Source organism: Gavia stellata, chromosome 6 (genome assembly GCF_030936135.1).
Source record: "Gavia stellata isolate bGavSte3 chromosome 6, bGavSte3.hap2, whole genome shotgun sequence".
NCBI lineage: Eukaryota > Metazoa > Chordata > Aves > Gaviiformes > Gaviidae > Gavia > Gavia stellata.
Genome location: NC_082599.1, coordinates 58,249,724 through 58,270,616, shown reverse-complemented (window position 1 = coordinate 58,270,616; position 20,893 = coordinate 58,249,724). Strand labels below are relative to the sequence as shown.

The window sequence follows — 20,893 nt, the reverse complement described above, 5'->3', positions numbered from 1 at the left end:
GAATGAGGCTGAATACAGAACTATTATTGATCAAACCCTGTAACATTAGTTTCAATTCTTAGCAGGAAATTATTAAGAAGTACGTACTTCCTCACGCAGCAGGTAGACAAAATCTGAAATCTGTTGCCACAGGAGATTGCAGAAGCAGACAGATTCAAAAGGGCCTAGACAAATTGATAGAAGACGGATCCAAAACAGTAACTAAAGGAAATAAAAAGGGAGTTACACCCTAATATCTCTGATCCAAGTGCCGCGTATGTTAGAGGAGTATGAAGGGAATGGACCTCAGACAGTGGGCAGGCTCGTGGCCTTTCCTGGCACAGCACCTGCCACTGTCCGAGACAGAGTACAGGTACAGACGGACTCTTGTCTCACCCATCTTACTTCTTTCAGTCTTGCAGTTGCTAATTGCACATCGAGAAATATATGTAAGAGCTGAACTAAAAAACAGTATGAACAGAATACAACTTTGGTCTGTATCTGAAGATGACAAGGCAAAAAGCCTTTATAAAGGTGCCAGAAGCATCCTTATAAAACAAAACAACACAATCCCTTTCAAAAAGTCCTCAGAGAAATATTTGTATTCTCCCAACAGAATAAATTTAGAAGACTGAACAGATTTCGAATCTGCTAGTCTCGACAAAGTCTTTTGAAATAAACCAGCATGGCAGCAATATATTTTATTTCCTATTTCAAACCAAATAAGTGCAATATTCATCATTCAGTATAATCACTGCATAATCACCACTTAATTGAGTTTTAACCACTACCACATATCTCAGGGGCAAGCGTGAAGTATTAATTACCTAAAACGCACACAACATGTATAAAATATTTCAGACACGTGATCTCTGACCCTACAGAGAATTTGAGAAACAAGCCAACCACTACATCAAAACACCTTCTGCAAGTTCATACATGGGAAATGTAATGCAGTATTCAATACTCCACTAAATATTCAGGCTCTCCCTACACAGCTGCAGTCAAAGAACACGGACCCCATGACTATGCAGATTTAAAAATCTGTAAACAACCACAAAGATGATCTTATGCCTGCAAGACACAGGCCATCCAATTTAACACAACAGCTCTCCAAGTAGGAGGAGCATCTCCTCTCACCCATGCAAAAGTCCCATTAAACTTCATGGCTGGAGAACTGTCTAGATGAGGATTTAGAAAGGCATCTGATTTTGACCAACACCTCCCGAACAGCACCATAACGTATGGATGGGTCTGTGTGGTAGCTTATTGAGGGTGCTTTTCATGAAAGCATCATGATAAAGCCACAAAGAGTATTGTAGGTTTCAAGACAAATCAAAATCTCTGGAAGACTCTTCTCATTTAAAACATTTTCTGACAAACTTGGGCAAGCATCTGGAAAACCATGGGGAATCCATAATTTTGAGATAACATTATGACTGAAATTTGCTTGGAGCTAGAATTCATTTGAAGACAAATCTCAAATCAAAGCTGCATGGATTTAAATAGGAAGAGTTTACTTTTTTCTTGCAAAAGTTGATGTGACAGAGGCCATGAAACAAATAGAAAAAGAAAACCCCAGAAAAGATACTCTCTCAGAGGGAATGAAACTGATATCTAACTATTTTTTTTTTTGCCCCTTTTTTTTTTAAAGTTTCATTAAAGCCCTTTAAGTTCATTAGTAAAAAAATATAAATTATGAAAGAGAGGACCTACTGAGAGAGGACCCCCCGTCCTGCAGTCAGAGTGAGCATTGCTTGATGTGAGAACCAACACCACCGCAAGTGATAATTCTGTGGTCCTCAGTTCTCCTCCTTAGTACTCAGTAAAAGGCTATCAGAAATCCCTCTTCCTCACCTCTGTTCATGGTAGAATCTGCTCAATTTTATTTAAACCAGTTTTTAATTAAAACAGTTCAGTCAAACTTCAGTCCTACAGCTTGTAATCCATAGCTTCTAAGACTACCTACGAATAGAAGTTGATGATTTCTTAAGCACCAAAAGAAGAATATGGAGCAGCGATCACAATGAAACATGCCCAGGTCTGGCGGCAGAGCCAACAGCAGAAACCCACTTTTCTAAGTGCCACTGCCCTAGCCATGGGGCCACATTTTCATACTGCTCCCTGTGAAGTACACTAGATCACACATAAAAACACTGGTTGGAAAAAAATCTTCAAATATGTGAAGAAATGAATGAGGTAACTGATTAGAGCTCACCTTATGTTCGAAATAAGAAATGACATGGGGTTTTAACTGCCCCACTGGGCTCTTCTGCACCCAACAAAAAAAAAAGTCATCCCCATCACCAGGATTCATTATCAACTTTGCCAACAGCCTCAGCTGAGGGACAGAGCACCGAGGAGGTGGGAAGCTTGGGCTGCGTTTCCACCCACAGATGTATTCCCTCCAGGTCAGGTTTGAGGCGTATTTGCAAGGCAGAAGTGTAGGCAGCTTGCTTCGACACTGCCTGTGCTGCATCTGCCTGATGGTAGAAAAGAGAAGTCTTCAGGGATGTTGTACAATCTAGCACTATTTATGTGCATAACATTGTGATCCCAGGCTGAAGATAGCAAAAATGCAGGGCTTCCTCCAAGCCTAAATCCACAGTGTGCAACAAGAAACCTGGAGTGCCAATTCTGTGCATCGGTACAAGGAACTTTAGGATTGATGTTGCTAATGTGCATACTTTTATTTGAAAACTGTTTATCTCTTTTCTTTTAAATTTCATGGCATACAGCCCTTGAACAGTCTCTCTTGACAAAGAGCTGCCAGTGCTAAATCAATCCTGATTTACCAGCCCTCGTCACCGGCCACAGTAACGTAAGATTAGAAAACTGGACTAGTCCAGAAAAAGTGTAAGTCACTGGATTATTTCAAAATATTGGGGGGGGGGGGAAACAAACCCCAAAAAACCCCAAAACAACACAAAACCAAATCAGAGCAGCAGACATAGAAGCGACTTAACAAAGGAATGTATAAACTCACCACTCTATGTATTGAACATCCAGTTCCAAGGACATTTCATCAGTTCATGTAAATAAAATTTTTAAAAAGTATCTAAGATTGCCTTAAGATTTTCATTAAAGGAAAAGGACAGCCCCAAAACCAGCCTTAGCATGAATCCTCTACCCCAGCCCCTACCAGACAGGCAGGAGCTGAGGAAGGTACCATGAACTGGCACAGCAAGGTCAGCACCACCACAGCCCACAAAAAAATGGTGCTTAGAAAAGACACTACCAGCGCCCTAAGCCCAAATGTTATACAGATCTGTTTTACAACTGTCTAAGGTTGGGAAAGGCACACTAGGCGTTGCCTTCTCCGCAGTCTTCACTGCGCCACCGTCCCCATCCCCCTAGTTATTGAAGAGGAACACTGATTATTTGAAATAAATCTCTCCAGTGTTGCCCACTCCTTGCCTGGATGTGCAACAACATTCATTGCTACAAGACCCTCTCAACGTAAAAGGAGGAGGGGGAGACAGATTTATATGAGCTATTTATTACATATAAATATTTCACACTGGCATATGAATTAATTATGCAGCGGCAGCTAAACACCAGATCATGCCAGCTTGATCTGAAACTTTAAACAGAAATCTTCTGAGAAACCCACTCATATTTGGGTTGGGCACATACCTATATTTTTGGGGGTTCTGAAACGAATTGTTTCCTGCGTTCCTAAAACAAACAAACAAAAAAAATCTTTGTTTTCTTGGCATCTGTTAAGTGTTGCAAGGGACACATCTGCAGAACAGAGAGGTAAGAGAAAGGAGGTGGTAGAGATTGTCACCTTGCAGTCAAGATCCACCCAAACTGCTTAACGTGCTCTGCCAGGATATGGCAAATCTGTGCAAGTCTCTGTCCCACCCAGAAGGACTCGAACCTCTCTCACTCTCCTGGAAGTGAATGGACATCAAGCTGCAGGCGATGGGAGGAGACAACACCTCAGATTTTTGCACTGGCAGTGTTCCTACTTGAATGAAATGCATAAATACAGGAGCCAATGCCCATCTACACCAGCATCCCATTTCTACCAGGAGACAGTAGCAAAACGTTGGGGAACATCATCGGGTAAAAAACAGCAAGGACAGAATTACCTCCCTCTCCAACAGACCCGAGCAGATTCCTCAAATCTTCCACATAAGCACTTCCCACGTCAAGGCCATGCTGTTTAATAGCAACCAAAAGACGTAATGTCTCATCCTTTTTTGTCTTTAATTTTTATGTTCTTCCATCTCTGAAGGGGTATAATTGGAACAAGCACTGCAAACAGAGGTCTCCCTTTTCCAAGAGCATCTAAACCATTGAGCTATGGTGTAGCTTTCCACCTAGCTTAGTGCATATTTCCTTTGTATTTTACACAGTGGAGAAGAGGGATAATGTCAACAACTGACATAGGGTACACTGGAATTAATCTGTCTCTTGAAGGCTAGGAACTCTTCCAGGAGAAGAGTGATACACACTCAAATCATCCTGAGGACATAAAGGAGATAAAACCAGCCTCCCACACCCTGGGTGAATGCCAAGCTTTTCAAAGAAAGTTCCACTCTCCTCTGACCACATACTGTAAACCTATACTTTCAATTCCTTAGCTTTTGGAAGTATTTAAACAAAACCAGCCTTTTAAAGCACTGAAACTGTTTCAATGTGCTGTTATTTCTATTTTGACTAAAAGTACCCAGTGGCATTGACCCAATTTCGCAAAAAACTTTAGACTGTCCTAGGACTGTATTTTTCAGTGAATGATTAATTAAAAGCAAAAAAACCCAGAAAACCTCAAACCCAAGCGTTAGTTCTTGGGGTATTTCAGTGCGTGTGGACGCAGCACTAAAAAGACAACAGTAAGCTAAACAGATTTACTCAGCTATCCAAAGAGGTGGGATGCAGGTGAAGACTTTTGTTAGTTCATATTCTACTCAAATAAATATTGCCATCACTAACAGTCTGAGGCTAATTAGATCAACAGAAAGTCATTAAGTCAAGTATACAACCCCAATAGAGTATAGCTCAGTGGTAATTGTCCAAATGCATAAATCAAAAGACTTGGATAAAGATGGATATAGAATAAGAGCCTGGATCTATCTATTGATCTCAGATTCACTACTAACAGGATGCACTGAACAAACATTAGGGTGACAATTTGATAATTCCACAAGGAGAGGATTCTCAATCCAAGAAATTTTCTTCCAGACCATTCACATGCTTGGATGGATTCATCCCATCTACAAGATGTCAATCGAGGGACTTCCAAAAACGCCCATGTTTAGATGTCCATGAAAAGGAAGGGCTTGTTGCAAAGCATGCGCTTACCTAAGCCAAAGCAAGTGTTTACTGTGAAGTCAAAGCAGTTTCCTTGCACTGCATGGGACTGGGAAACCAGGAGGCAGAAATGTTAAGCCTCCAATTCTGCCACTGACACTGTGCGTGACACTTTCTGCCCACTTACTTACCCATCTGTACAATGGCTATGCATCTGGCCTGGACATGACGGGAACATGCTACGGCATATTTCACGTTTCTTAAGTGCTATGAAATCCTTCTGTGCGAGGTGCCAGACAAGCACACTTATTGTCATTACAAATAATTGAAAAAGTCTGGTCTTCCATAAAAATCTAAGCACTAACTGTCAGACTTCTGAAGCATAACAGCCCGATTTGTTCTTTATTTAATTACTTGTGTTTGAATAAAGCATGAAGAAATACTGTAAACGTACAAAGAGCTTTAATCTAATTTGGAAGATGGATGTTTGGAGAAGCCTAACGTTACCATGAATACAGCAGATATCAAAGTCTAAGACATCATTAAGAAAGAGTTGCTCCTCCAGCACAACGTACAGCACTGAAGGAGAAAAGAACGGTGATCTTTCTTTTTTTTTGGCAGTTAAAGAGACAGGTATTAAAGTCAGGTCCATGATTTAGTTTTGCCGCCTTCAGTGCGTGTCCTAAGAAAAAGCATCTGGGCACGAGCACCGCCTCTGTCCCTGCAGGTCCTGGTACACCCTGCAGACAGAAGCTCTACACGGCACAGCGGCAGGACGCCAGCCCCGCCGGCTGTAACCATTACGCTGGCTCCGCAGGCACTTCTGTGCCAAGCTGACACACGCACAGCTCCCAGGTGCAAAGGTGGCACATCCCTGCCATTGACTGGCTGCAAAAAAACACCTGCCGGGCTGAGGGAGGGCCAAGTCCAGACAAATCTGGCAAGCCTGTGTAGACAGGGAGATCAAACACCTTGGAAGAGTCATTTGTTCATGCGGATGGCTTCACAGTCAGGTCTCAGTTCTTCCTCAAGAGCCACGTGTTTACAATCCTTAGGAGCGAGGCGGCCCCCTTCGAGGAGATGTCCAGGGAGTCGTTAGCAGTGCTAGAATAACACCTGCCAATGCTGACAATGAAATTACAAGTACCATTCCTACCGCTGTGAATAAGGCTGCCGAGCTTTCTCTAGGCGGTATCAGGAAACCCAGTATTAATTGTCCCTTCGTAATCTTGCTTCACATCGTGTTTAAATGTTCTCGCTTGAAGGAAAGCCTTTTTACAAGGGGTCCCCGCTTCCAAGCCGCGCTAGATCTTTTTTGAAAGCTTGCTACAGGAATGTTTCAAAAGGAGACTTCTTAAAAGTTATTAATTTGGCTCCATCAGGCACTTCCAGACAGTGGGACATTTGCAGACGCTGCTCATTTTTTTTCCTCCGTCAGATTTGCTTTTGAAAATCTACTTAACTGAACTTGAACCTTCGTAAGAAATTTAATATCTTTATAGCCTATTTTCTTGGAAGGGAGCAAATCCCTGATTAGGATCAGAGTTAAAACTCCAAAACACGTAACCCATTACCCTCTTCCCCACCAGTGAGAGTGCTGCCACCAACTCCAATACAACTGGTACATTCCAGCTGAACCCCAGGGGTTCTGCCATGGACTAGCAACCCGCATTATCAAAGCCTGCATCTGGGGGTCCCAGAACATAGAAGAATATATACCCCTACTAAAATTAATCAGATTATACATGCTGTATCCAATATTGGCAACATAGACAAAAGTAAAGCAAAATCTTGTACAGCGTCTCTGCTCCAGATCTGAAACCTGCCCTTATACCTGTTTACACCATATTTATATACCTCCAGCCCTCCTATCCATCCAAAACTAAGAAATAATGTTTTCCTTTGATCCTAGGCAGGAGCTTACAGACATGCCTCTCATTAACGTTGATGTAAATGAGGCACCATTTCAGTTTCACTGGTTTTAACAAGTTAATATAGTAGATTAATTTGGTCTTCCTTCTCTTTTCCCTACTTCACACTTGCCTATCAGTCCCATTAGGATTATTCTTATTGTATCTGCACAGCTGCAAATTAAACAGTTTTCACGTTACAGCAGCTCCCACAACAGCTCTCACACATCCTTACATGCCTTTGCACAAAAACTCTCAACTTAACTCGCATCTTTTTCCAGACGTGTAGTTTGAGACTGGAAAGTAAGTCCATTAAACACCTGAGAATTTACATGGTGTCATAACAATTTCGTATTACCCCTGGCCTGTGCCTGCCCATGTTCTCTGCAGTTTACAGAAAGCTTACCAGCTGCACGCACAGTCTCCTCTGCCTGCATTCCATCTACATTATACAACAGCCATATGTTTATTAAAAACGTTCCTCTAATAATCCTTTGCCCTGACAGCAACAGCAGCATATTCCAGGGTTGATACCCTACTAAAAAGAGGGGGCATAAATACGAAGGAGAAAGGGTCTGTACACAGGGCAGCTCGCTGTAACGAAGGGTCACCCATGCTGCAAAGGGAATTCTAGGGAGAAGCAGCAAGCTGAACCCTCAAATCTTTATCCTAACATACAAAAAGGAAAAAAATGCAAAGAAACATATTCAGGCAAAAGGGACAGGATGGAAATCTGTATTTCTTTCAAGTAAAAAGCAGTATGTTTTTATGAAAAAATATATTTTTTTATCTGTATCAAACATTTAATTGCAACACATGAGAAATGGATTTACAGGGCACTTCTAAGTGCAGATGGTACAGGCTCAAGAACAGACCTCTGCAAACAGGGGAGAGTAAAGAAACGATGGCAGAGGCCAAGTCCGTGCGGGAAGTGGATGTGCCAGGGCTGAATGGTAGACAGGATTGAAGAAAGCTCAGAAAAGAAAGAGAAGAGGGAAACACACAGAAAGATAAAGCCTTTTAAAAAGAGAGTGGGGACTCAGCAGCCAAGGAATTGGAAACCATTGCAAATTGCACCTCTGCTAATCATGAAATCAGTAACGTGCAAAGAGAGAAGAAAGCCACCCTTGACCAAGAGGAGTAGAATGACGGTCCAGAGCAAGGCCAGGAGAAGGAGGAAACAAGGTGAGAGCTGTAGGTGGAGAGAGGATTATGTGGCAGCTTGAAGAGAAGGTTAAACTGCTTGAGCTTCAGGCAGCAAGAGATCAGGAGCCAATAAAGCAATTCAAGGTAGAGAAGATGATGTGACTGGAGCGACAAGAAAAGGTGACAGCTATACTATCAGGACAGTGTACAAGGTGGGGAAAGAAAAGAACACACAACACCAAGAACAGGGGAAATGAGAAAAAAAAAAAAAACAACACAAAAAAACCCTGCAGCAGCTGCTCAGACTCCAGCAGTCGAGCTGAGAACTGCGGGAACATTTTCAGAGCCAGGATTGATGTTCCCAGATGAATCACCGGCGCCCAGAGAGCTACTTTTGCTTGCTGCAGCCTCTCGCCCCCTTCCTGCCTTCTCCCAAGCTATCCTTAGCTCACCCCTGCACCACCTTCTCCGGGCTAAGAGACTGCAAGGAACGGCACCCATCTCCTCCCCCATCCCTCCCTGAAGACTTCAGTCAGCACTATGGGAGCTTTCGCTGGCTTTGGCTCCATCTGATTTTTTCATGAGTCACCTTGCCCTCTGCAAGCAAGGGGTAAACCCACGAGCAAAGACACAGGTAGGAGCTGGACTGAAGCACACGTGGTCTTCTCAGTCGTCTCAAAGCAGCCCAGGAGTCTCCTTGCTTCTCACTAGGATCCTGGAAATTGTCCAACCCTGGAAATTGTCCGGCATCCCCCAAGATACCTCAATGGGCGGTAGTGGCAACTTAAGCACAAAAAAGATACTCTGGGAAGCAAGAGAAAGCAGAAATGGCCCAAATTCACAGAGAAGCAACATGTGTTTTCTCCTCCATCATCTGCTCTGCCTACGCATTGTGTGCTGTCATAAGGATGCCACCAACAGCTAGCACAGGTTCATCAAGACCCAAGACAACTTAGAGTCAGAGCAGCTTTACACCTTCACCACACCTGCGCAGCAGGTCACACCACGCTATGGGGCAAGGGGAACAGGAGCTGATGTGCCTCGCAGAGCTGGGGAGCCTCAGTGCAAACACACACACATCAGGTGCCAAGTATTTCACCCCACGCCATGGCCCGGCACCCGCAGTTTCCACCACTTAATTGCTGTGGATGGCTATCACTGAAATAAATGCATATTCGCAAGCTATTCTTAGCATTCACCGGAGAGGCGATTACCAAATTACCCGGTTACATAATCTCTTTTATATAATCACTATGATGCTCTCCTCCTTATGCAACACGGAGGGCGACTGTGGCTGGCTGAAGTAGCTCCTTCCCCGAGGAAAGCCGCACCAGCAGCACCGCGGGCAGATGTGCTGGCTACCGCAGGTGCACGGATGAGCAACAGCAAGAGCCAACTCAGGGCAATCAAGCCTTTCAGAAGCAATGGTGTATAAACATCTGCCTTCGGCCTGGGGAAGGCACAAGCATCCCTGCCTGCGGTGCTCCAGAAGATGCACAGAGCAGAGATCGCCCGCACCTCAAGCTGGTTGAGATGCCAAAGTCAAAGGTGCCCAGGGCACTCCCAGCAGCCTGACCCAGCCCTCGCTAGAAGCAAGTGGGATGTCTCCATTGACTTTTAATGGGCTTTGGAAGGGGCCCAGGATTAGGGATTTAATAAAAATAGGAGGTCAAGATTACTATAGAATTAAAACAAGCTTAATCCAAATGCCCCTGGCATTGCGCCATAGCCATGCCCGTGGTTTCCATGCACAGGGAAAGCTGGGGAAGCTGCAACCAAAATGGGTTCCCGCAGGGAACCTCACGATGGGCGTGCACACAGGGGAGCTGGCAGCGTGGGCCAGCGTAGCCACTCCAGGAAATTTCACCCGCTGGAAGACTTTGGGCATACCCCAATGCATCTCCTAGAGCATTTTCAGGATCTCATCCGATGCCTTCTAGGAACACTGGGGACATCTATGCAGACAATTGGCAGCTACAGGGTATAACAAGACCCAATTTACTAACGTTCACCCAGTGCTTTAATAAGCCAGCATCAAAAGTGTTACCTGCAGTAAGTGAGAAGCACAGCTTAAGTCCTGGATTTCAGAAAATACAACCTCTGAGATCTGCCGATCACCTGCAAATCCTGGGACACTTTTCCATTACCACGCTGCGAGTTTAGCGTTAAGCTCAGCTAGCTGCATGCTACTGCCATTAAGGGAAAAACCCCAAAACTGTGAAGCCCCTCAACAACAAGGCATTAACACTGCTAAAAACCCAAGTCCTGGTTCTGTAAATATCAAAGACATGGAAGACAGAACAAAATGACGACTTTGATCTCAATTCAACTCTTCTGAATGACACTCAAATCCAAAGGCATGTGCCTTAGCTTTTGCTCAGGGTTACGCAACTGGTAGTATTTGGCCATTATTTGGCACTTATTGCCTCCTCTGCTCCCTAGTTTCCCTAGAAATTCAGGTCATCCCAAGCAATACGCAGGCAAACCCCCTGCCTTAGTGTGGCATGATACGCTTTATGCGGGGACACACATGCACGAGTTTGAGAATAGAGACTACTATCGTGTCAGCTATAGAAAAAAAATAACGAAGCAGCTTCATGTTATCTTACACTATCTGAAGCCACGGGATGACCCAGTTCTGAAGAGGTTTAATCCCGTACGCTATTATTACTTCTGTATGACAGCCGGGGGATGCTAGTTGCCTTAGTCAAAAAGCAGATCAGAGTTTTGCTGGTCCCTCACGCAGAACCCCACTGATACACGTTAGTGCCTGTTGTGACAGCACTGCCGATAGCTCGGGACCGGCAGGCATCCTCAGCACTATTGCTGCTCAAACCATTGAAAATACTGATTCTTGTTAGGGATGTTTCTTTGGGACAGACAAGACAGCACTCAAGATAGGAGCAGCTCATGTCAGCCTTAAAAAGAAAAGCAAATGATGTAAAAGTAGATTTAAGACTTCTCACACAGCCCTCCCCCGCTCCTTTTTTGTTTTTTTTTTTACGCTAGACAACTGGCTGACCATTTGAAAGCAGCATTTTCAGAGAGGAAGGTTTCCTCCTCTGTTTTGGACTGAAATCCTGCCAAACTTAATGGCATTTGAACAAATGAAGGTGAACTTTTACACCCGTTACCCTTCCTGTACCAGGTTGGACCCACTGCTCCAAATGCAGTAGGGAAGTAGGGCCCTGAGCTGGAAACTCACGCTGTAAGAGAGCCAGCAGTGAATTCCTGGATCTCACTTACACCAGTATTAAGATAATTATCCGTAGCGATGAGCAATACATTTTTTCCCCCCAAGGAGCAGAAATGAAAGAAAACACTCGCTTGACTCATCCTTGCCTGGTTCTTGCACTAAGAGCTGAAGCACGCGTACAGTCACCCGCCATAGCGAGAAGCGCCTGCACCGACTTTCCGCGTTTACAGGGATATTGCGGGGAAAGCAGAAAGGAATTTGCCACCTTAACAGGTTTTCCATCTGCTTCAGTGACGAGATTTAATAAAACTGGGAGAAACGAAACACTGAGTTACACCTGGGCAATTCCCCAGGTAAAGCCCGCTACACTGTCTGTTATCGTATCGTCATGCCCAAACAGGAGTCACTGCGCAGTACAAGCACTTTCATATCAATCTGTTGTGTCAACACTATACAGATTGTACCAAAACCAGCGTGGTATAAACAACTAAACTTCTCTGGTTAGGCAAGGTGTGTCTCTGTTCAGAAAGGGAGCAATACAGACTCAGGCCAGGACACACAGGAGAATTTCGTTGGCCTACCTACGTCCATCAGGTGCGGAAAAAGACGTAACTGTGCCAGCAAGAAAACAAGTTTGCAGCAACTTAAAGCAAGCCTGCCTTTGCTACTACAGCCATTGGCATTTTTTTTGCTAGTATACATTCCTGACAGAGCTCCTAATTTCTTGAAGACTAAACCTTCTAGATCACAGGCGCACTACCAGCTCTTAACCCCATGGTTGCATAAGTCTGTCACTGCAACTACACTGCTGCCAACACCAAGCTAAGCAGAGTACGTCTACAAAAGCATCACCCTCCCTTGGGTGGCAGTGCCATTGAGCCCCAAGAAGATGAACATGCAATAAGATACTCTTCTCACATCAAATGCAAGGCTCTTGAAACACATGCTGCCTGTGGTCTTCGGTCTGCCGTCAATGAGACCCCTGCCACCCTCCCACATGCTCACGTTCCTCTCATATTAAGTTCATTTCAGTGTTCTCTGGTTCTTCCTCCTCTGAGGAAGGATCCAAACAGACTGGAAGGCATGTAACTAGAAAGGCATAAAAATATATTAAATGTACTTGCCTTAACTTAGTGTATTGGGAACACAGATTTGTACAAGTATGGGCTGCACACTTGGGTCCACGATCCTCACCTCTAATTCCACCAGCACAAGACCTGAGAAGCAAGGATCCACCCTCAAAACTGTTGCCAGCTATTTAGTTGCATGATGCCCACCAACATCAGAGGCAGGAGACCAAGCCGACTGGCACATTGTCATTCCTACTCTGGCAGGAAAGGAACAAGCTGCTTACAGAGGGCTCGAGTGCAGCCCGGGCTGGAATCAGGGCATGCTCCCACTGCCCTGCTTTAGCGCCCTCTGAAAACGGCCACTTTCCACCGTCATTGAACTTTCAACCTAAGGCGCAGATCACTTCATGGTCACTTCCAATGAAAGGGATGCAGCCAAGGTGGGGTTTGGGGTTTTTTTCAGACCTCCAGATGAGAGACACAGAGGGAATGGTGCGCTGGAGGACTGCTGTGTTCAGTTACCCACCAGCTGGACTCGAGGACGATGGACCTTCCCTGAGGGTACGGTCTCCAGCCACAACCCTCTCCTGCCCCACAGAGGGGAAAGGCTGGGGAGGTCATTAGCTCCAGGTTGAGAACTTCTGCTCTGACAGACACTTGGCAAGTGATGTGGGAAAACAACAGGACACCATCTGGAGAAGTTAGTCTTATCTAACAGCATCTTTGAGGGGAAAACAAGAAACAGACTCGACTAGTTTTCCCTTCTAGCATTGCATGGAAAAGGTCTGTAGGATTTTCTTTGTTACAAATGCAGTATTGTCTGTCCTGTAACTCCCATTAGGAGACATCTAACATGCTACCAAAATGGGCTCCAAGCCATACATTCCCTCTCCTCCCTTGCAGCAAGTTTCATGATGCTACCACTGCGCAAACCCCTGCTGAACCAATGGAAAACTATTCCATCTCAATTTTTTCCCCATTCTCTTCTTGGTGGCTTAGTCTTCCACAGTGTCAGCAGCTTGATCCGATTCCTCCAGCCGCACGGTCACTAGACCTGCGGGAGCACACAGCCAGCAGAACGAGGGGTTAGGGACCACCCTTGCCAGCAACAGCCCACCCCTGCATTGATCAGACACAGCTTAGAAACCACTTCTTGCTAATTCCTTTCCTTCTAGAAATGTACCAGACTGAAAGCTGAGTCATTGAGAAAGAGGAAGAGATTTTTAGTTGAGTTATTTAAAACACGGGTTAAGTTAACACCTATTTAGTGTGAAGCCGAAGACACACTTGAGAAGAAAGACATTTTTAACTCAGCAGTGAAAACTTTTCCACTTAATATGTGAGAAACCTGTCAAGATACATTGTTCTCAAAAAGAAAAGAAAAATAGAAGAAAAAAAAGAAAGCATTCAACAAACACAGACTCCCCTCTCATGCTCCCTCAAAATACCAGGCATGGTATTTCATCTCATGTATTACCTTACTGATCTCAGGGAAGTGATAATATCCACTATTTAAGACCTTATCTTTCCCTCGTCTTGGAAGTGCTGTTCAATGCCCATGATCCCAGGCTGTGTCTCCAGCTTTCAGACAGACCTAAGATTCATTGCCCAAAAGGCACTATTCGAGCAAAGAAAAAAAAAAAAACATTTTAGAAAGGCTTTGCCTCGTGCTAGTCAGAAGAAAGTTTCTATTTCCCATAATAAACCCTAACAGGATTTCAACAAAGCCTTCAGCAAAACACAAAAACCGTGGAAACAGCTGCATTGCTGAGCATACAAAGCAGTGCAGCGTCTTCAAAAATTAGTTTTAAAAATTCAAAAATACTACCTTTCTGTAATTTTTTTTTTATTTATATGGATTTTACTTTATGTCACAATAGATTTGAAGTACATTGGTAGCCACCTTGTCTCAGCAAGAAATAAGAACTTTTAATTTTAAATTCTGTAGCAGAAGCTCAGGCATTAATCTGTTCATACCTGTAAACTCAGCCTACACAGTTGAGCAGAGCAAACCTGTATGTGGACACACTCATTCCAGTTCTCCTAAGCCTCTTCCTAGTGGAGTAAACCAAAAATAAAGTTGCATCAAACCAAAGACGGTTTCCATTGAGACTTTTATCACTGATTTTAGCTAAATCCACTTGCAAAAAGCAGCTGAAGTCTAAAGGCTTGCTTTGGTCAAGTTTAAGACATCCTTCCAGACACCTGCATTAGCTGCATGGGAAGTACCAAGATAAAAGGACATTGAGCTGCTGGAGCGTGTCCAGAGAAGGGCGACGAAGCTGGTGAGGGGTCTGGAGCACAAGTCTGATGAGGAGCGGCTGAGGGAGCTGGGGTTGTTCAGTCTGGAGAACACGAGGCTGAGGGGAGACCTTATCACTCTCTACAATTACCTGAAAGGGGGTTGCAGAGAGGTGGATGTTGGTCTCCTCTCCCATGTAACTAGCGATAGAATGAGAGGAAATGGCCTCAAGTTGCACCAGGGCAGGTTCAGGCTGGTTATTAGGAAAAATGTCTTTACTGAGAGAGTGGTGAAGCACTGGAACAGGCTGCCCAGGGAGGTGGTGGAGTCCCCATCCCTGGAGGTGTTCAAGGCCGTGGCATTGAGGGACATGGTTTAGTGGGCATGGTGGTGTTGGGTTGATGGTTGGACTTGATCATCTTACACGTCTTTTCCAGCCTTTGTGATTCTGTGAAAAGAGAGTCAGAGGACTTCTATTTTATAGAGAAAGCATAATGGAAGGTGCTAAACATTTTTGACTGCTGTAAAAAAATATAATCAGGTTTTATAGATGCTTTTTCTGATTAAAAAAAAAAGCCCCAAAAAACCCAGTGCATAGCTGTTTGCTATCCCCTTAGAGGATGCAAACGGCACTCGGCCACCTTTCCCTTCCCACGGCGAACACGAATCCGTCTCCTCCTCAGCAGGAGCAAAGTGAGAAAAAGTGTGCGAGCTCAGTCCTCCTGCCTGGAAATCACAGCCCATCTCGCTGCTGTCAAGAGGCAGGGAAGACTTGCCAGCACCACTTGGATACCCAAACTGTAAATCATAAGTAAGCTCTTTCCTGCCTTCACTCAGCAATGCACTAGCTGCTTTCCAACCGGCTGCAGGAGGATAAGGAAAAAAAAAAAACACCAAAAATTGTTTAAGCCCCTACATAACTAAAACTAACAAGCAGGAGAGGGTTAGTGGACACACCTACACTAACAACTCCCTTGCAGAATTTTTGGGATAGACTTTTCCCCATCAGTTCGGACAGGATTATTCCTCCCACTACCCACTGACACAATACCCAAAGAGTTAAAATGTCAATAGGACAGCATCAGTGGGCTTCCACAGAGAGGGACATCATAGAGACAACAACCCTGGGGTGCATGCACCTTCGTACACTCAAGGGTACATATGTTCCTGTAATTTGTACATAAAGGAAACCTTGGCAGTTAATAGATAGAAAAAAGTACCAGGAACTGGGGCGGGGGGGACACCCATAATCCTCATAACTTCTTGAACTCCACCTGTGCCTACTATGTTCAAAACGTTGCCCATCTTAATGTGCTTGTACAAGGGTAAAAAATGAAAAAACTTTCTTCAGCTTTGAAGAGATTTTAAGTTCATCTTATTTGCTAAAATCCGTCCTGTTGAAGTCCACTTACAAAAATAATATTAAAAAGCTCCACACAGCAGTTACCCAAGTGGGAAGCAGCTAGCCAACTCTGCTTTTATTTAAATAAATCTTGTATGACAGACTGTCAGGAGTGTTTGAATTTTATTTCAAGATAACACATTTTGCTGTTCATATGACACGTCCATTCTTTTGTTCTTTTAAAAAAAGGCACTTGACTCTTTTTGTAGTATCTTTCATCTGACAAATTAACAAGAGGAGGACTATACTGATTGCTTTTTTTCCAACCATCCAATTACCAGTATTTCTATCAGCATCCACATTATAATTTTTAGTAATGAGAAACTGAGTGTGTAGAAATATCAATGCTAGTATTTCCAAAAGTGATGATATAAATTTTGTATAGCCTTCGTGGTGGGATTCTCACCCACATCTCACACCACCCACAGCGACTACCACAGGCATCAGCTTGCCTTAATACAGAGCACTAAAAAGCTTGACTTAAATATTCAGGCAGTTGCATTAGCTCCTAGGTTCCTCTGGACACACCATATCGGCCAACCAGGAGCTTTGGCACCTAAAATTATTCGACCGTTTTGGAAGTTGAAGCTATCCAGCAAGCTACTCAGCAGCAGTAACAACAAAACACCTTCTTTATTACCGCTGCAGTACAGGCAGGGTCCTCTACCCAGCTTAAACAGCTGAGCTGAGCCTCCCCATCCTTGAGCTGAGCCTCCCCATCCTTGAGCTGAGCCTCCCCATCCTTGAGCTGAGCCTCCCCATCCTTGAGCTGAGCCTCCCCATCCTTGAGCTGAGCCTCCCCATCCTTGAGCTGAGCCTCCCCATCCTTGAGCTGAGCCTCAGCCACCCAGCTCTCCTCCACCCAGCACTTCTACAGCTTGCAGGAGAGAAAGCAAGCACTCAGTCTGAGAAGTAAGCCACACCAAGGTACTCTGGTGCCCTCATTCAGGCTGAAAATAATCTTACTTCATCATAAAGGGGGGGGCGTGTGGTGCTTGTTTAGTTTTATTTTTTACCATCCCAAAGACAACGCTATTCATTAAAGTCACATTTAAGCTCAGATGGCCAAAGCCCTTGGGATGTCTGATGAAATAAAAGCAGAAAATCTTGATATATAACCCAAACAGACATCACTTTATGGACCTCCTCAAAGCTTTCCATAAACTTGAGAGCCATCGACTCAAACAAAACTGAGACAAAACGCAGTCCTGTCGGTGGAACCACGAGCCGCACTAGCGCGCGAGACCAATGGCTATTCGTGAATGTTGAAATCATACAGCCCAGTACTACGGGTCTATCAGACACCCAGGCTCCTGGTGACAAAGGGTATTTCAGGCAACTGAGGTTAATAACACACTGCTACCTCCAAGCAGCCGAATTAATGTGAAAAAGACAGATGGATGAAGATTCGACAGTGTTCATTTCTTCCTGCAAGAACCAAGATTACCTGTCAAGTTATCCACCTTAGAAGTTCCTCATTTTAGCTTACGCGTTAAACCGTTCAACGATGACTCAGTTGTGAGCAAAACTCACGGCACCTTTGGCTTTTCTCCCTTAACAGCAAGGTCTTCTCAGAGCAGAGTTTCCTGGGTCCTGGGATTGGAGATTATTCTTCCATCATGGGAGGAAAATAAAGAAAGTCTTTGTGGTTATGGTGGAAAACCTTTGTCAAACAAGAAAACTCAGAATTAATCCCCCTTTCCTACCAGCACAGCGCTCTGGGCGTTTCCGTAATCAGCGTATCTCAAGCTCTTCTAGAGAAAGGGACGGCGTCCTAGCATCGAAAGCGAACAATTTCTTATGTGTTAAATCCTGCTTCGATACCGATGCCTTCAGTCGCCTTCATGAAACTACCCACGAGCACACTCCGGCACCTTCCCCTGCCCCTCAGTCCCTCTTTTACATCTCCTGCCTTTATATCAGGAACAGCAAACCATCACTTCCCAACGGGAGCGCGGCACAGCCAGTTACTGACTAGGCTTCAACCTGAAAGCCACAAAGAAGCATTCCCCGCATCCGAACTCACACCCACCTTGAATTGGATGTATGTTTACTTGTGAAGGAGTTTATATTCCTCTCATCCATATAACCAGAAATAGCGTTTTCGGATGCACACGGACAGAAAATACACCAATGTCTTGCAACAAGTAGTTTGGGTAATTTAAGCAAGGAGAACTTTAAACGTGAGTAAACTACTGCAAATTGCTCTGAAGGGCTAAATGCCTTCCCTGCACCCCCCCCCCCTTTATTTGGATAACAGTCAAAGCCTTTTGCAAAATGCTGAATGAAAAATATATTCCTCAGCTCGCACTGTGCTAAATATTAACTAAGATCACATCAAAGCTGCAAATAGATTTGAAAAAATTGTAACAATGCTATTTCAGATAATAGCCAGTATGGAAGTTAGTGCAGAAGACAGCAAAAGTTTCAAATACCAAAAACCTTCTAAACAAGCAGCTGTCTCTGATTCAGTTATTTAAACCCTCAGCATTTTGTTTCTGGGCCTTTTTTTCCCCCCTGTAGAGTACAACTTAAAAGAATTTGTAACACTTCTTATTTACATAGCATCTCATTTTAAAAGGTATCCTAAGCATTCGCAAAAAAAGAAACAAAAATCCACAAAACCAGGTGGCAAAACAAACGTTCTCAATTAAAAGCAAAGGGGGAAAAAAAACCCCACAGTTAAAACCAGTATAAAAGCTTAAATAACAGCAACATGGGCTACATCCAAAGAGGATTTATGCAAATTACTTTTTTCAGGCACGCAGGATCTTTTTCAGCGGAATACGCGTTAGAGAGCAGAGACATCTAATCAAACAGATCCTGGAGGGGCGAAGCCTTTCACGCTCTCAGATGAACAAACTCCCTCTGGGAAATGCCAGTGCCTCTTTCATTTAATCGACATTTTGCCATTCGTGCTTTCTGAAGAGCTTCTGCAGAGTCAAGGAGCAATCGCGGGCCAGGCTCTGGGCCAAGTTTACAGCCGGGGTAATGAGACGCAGCCCAATTAACTTGAAAAGAGTTACATTTATTTACATTAAATGGTGATTTTGATCCGAGTGTTTTAATGGGACGATGCTGGATGACATAGTGGGCAACATACCAGAAATCGTTCATCTACGTAGGTGGCATAAACATGTAGTAAACATCATTTTCATGAATTATATCCATTACTGAAAACAGTAATTACATAGCCAGCACTCTGGTTTCCACGTATGGGTTTGGTGGTATGTTGGTTTTTTAAAAAAACAATTAATTTTCTGTCTAAACTGCTCCATCAGAAAGGCAACACAGCTCTCCACCCCTCTGACACCTTCGGCTAGACTGCCTCTGGGCTTTATAAACGTAAAGGCATACCTAAGAGAAGCCCACGGGTGCTTCTGAAGTCACCCCAGCACGCTGCCACCGCACATGTCCTGGAGACAACTTGAGCGCGGTGGCAAACACAATGCCGGGAGCCGCACATGGCAGCGTGCCCGCCACGAACATGTCCCGGTGGGGGTCACCAGTGCCCCCCAGACTGCCCCCAACCCAACCCCAAGGTGAAACCAAAGGCCAAGAGACAGCGCGCCGCCAGAAAAACGTCTATGGATCCGCCTGCTAAAAAAGGAACTGGTTTCCCAGCCCCATGACATAACTGCGTGGCACAAATCCCCCCTCCAATTAACGTGAGCTGCTAATTATTTTTTTTCTGTTCGCTTGTTTGTTGTAACTACTAAAGCTGCGCTACCGAGGCTTTCCGAGAAGTTGAACCACGCTGCTCGGTGCTTCCACGGCTCCTCCGGAGCTGATGCCGCCGCACCTCTACCTCCCAATGTACATTTTGTCCATGAAAGGACACTTAAAAATAAGAAGACGCACCTTCCATTTAACCCTTCCTGAAAAGGGCACGCTTCGCGCCCCTTGGGCAGCCACCTTCCAACAGCTTGTACCTACAGGTCCCGCGTTACTCCGCTCCAGAGCGCCACAGACAATCTTTCCCTGCTCCCGCAGGGAAGCGTTGAAAGGAAAGCAAGCCAGATCGCCGGAACAGCCGTACCTCCTGCACCCCGGCAGCCTCCTGAGGCAGCAGAGCCGGGTTTGGCCCGGCCCGGCCCGGCCCCGCACCGCCGCTCCCCGACGCGCACCGCCCGGGAGCTGGTGGGGCCAAGCCCGCTCCGGCAAGGGCATGAACCCCAAAATAAATACTGTAGCACCCACACACACCCCGCCCCGGCTGGGTACGGGCTGCCCGCTTCCCCTCCGCCGGCCGCGCAGCTCCAGGTCGCGACTGACGGCAGATCCCCCCCGCCGCCCTCCCGGGGCGAACCGGCCGCCCCGGGGCCGTCGGAGCCGCCCGAGGCAGGCAGAGCCGCGCTCCCCCCGCCCCGGCCCACCTCACCTCCCACAGCAGCGAGAGCAGCAGCGCGACCCCGGGCTGGAAGCGGTTCATCTCTCCTCTTCCTCCTCCTCCCGCGGCGGCGGCGGGCTCGCCCCGGCCGGCTCAGGCGAGCGCGGGCGCTGTCAGCGGCGCCATCCCCGGCGGCGGGGGAAGCTCCGGGGGCGGCGGGCACGGACGGGCAGCGGGCAGGGCTGACAGACGGACAGCCCCGGGGGAAGGGGCGGCGAGAAGCCCGCTCCGGGGGCAGAGGGACGAGGCGGGGTGAAGCGGAGACGGGGAAGCCCCGCGGCAGGGCGGGGGCGGGCTGA

General features: G+C 45.5%; 1 protein-coding gene across 1 annotated transcript in view; it reads right to left on the bottom strand.

Moving 5' to 3' along the window:
* VOPP1 (VOPP1 WW domain binding protein) overlaps window positions 1-20,636 on the bottom strand; it is a 62,820-nt gene extending 42,184 nt beyond the window's left edge. Inside the window, exon 1 of the mRNA XM_059819088.1 lies at window positions 20,586-20,636. Within this exon, the coding sequence (XP_059675071.1) occupies window positions 20,586-20,636 (51 nt within the window). The remainder of the gene's footprint in view (window positions 1-20,585) is intronic.
* Between the last annotated feature and the right edge of the window lie 257 nt (window positions 20,637-20,893).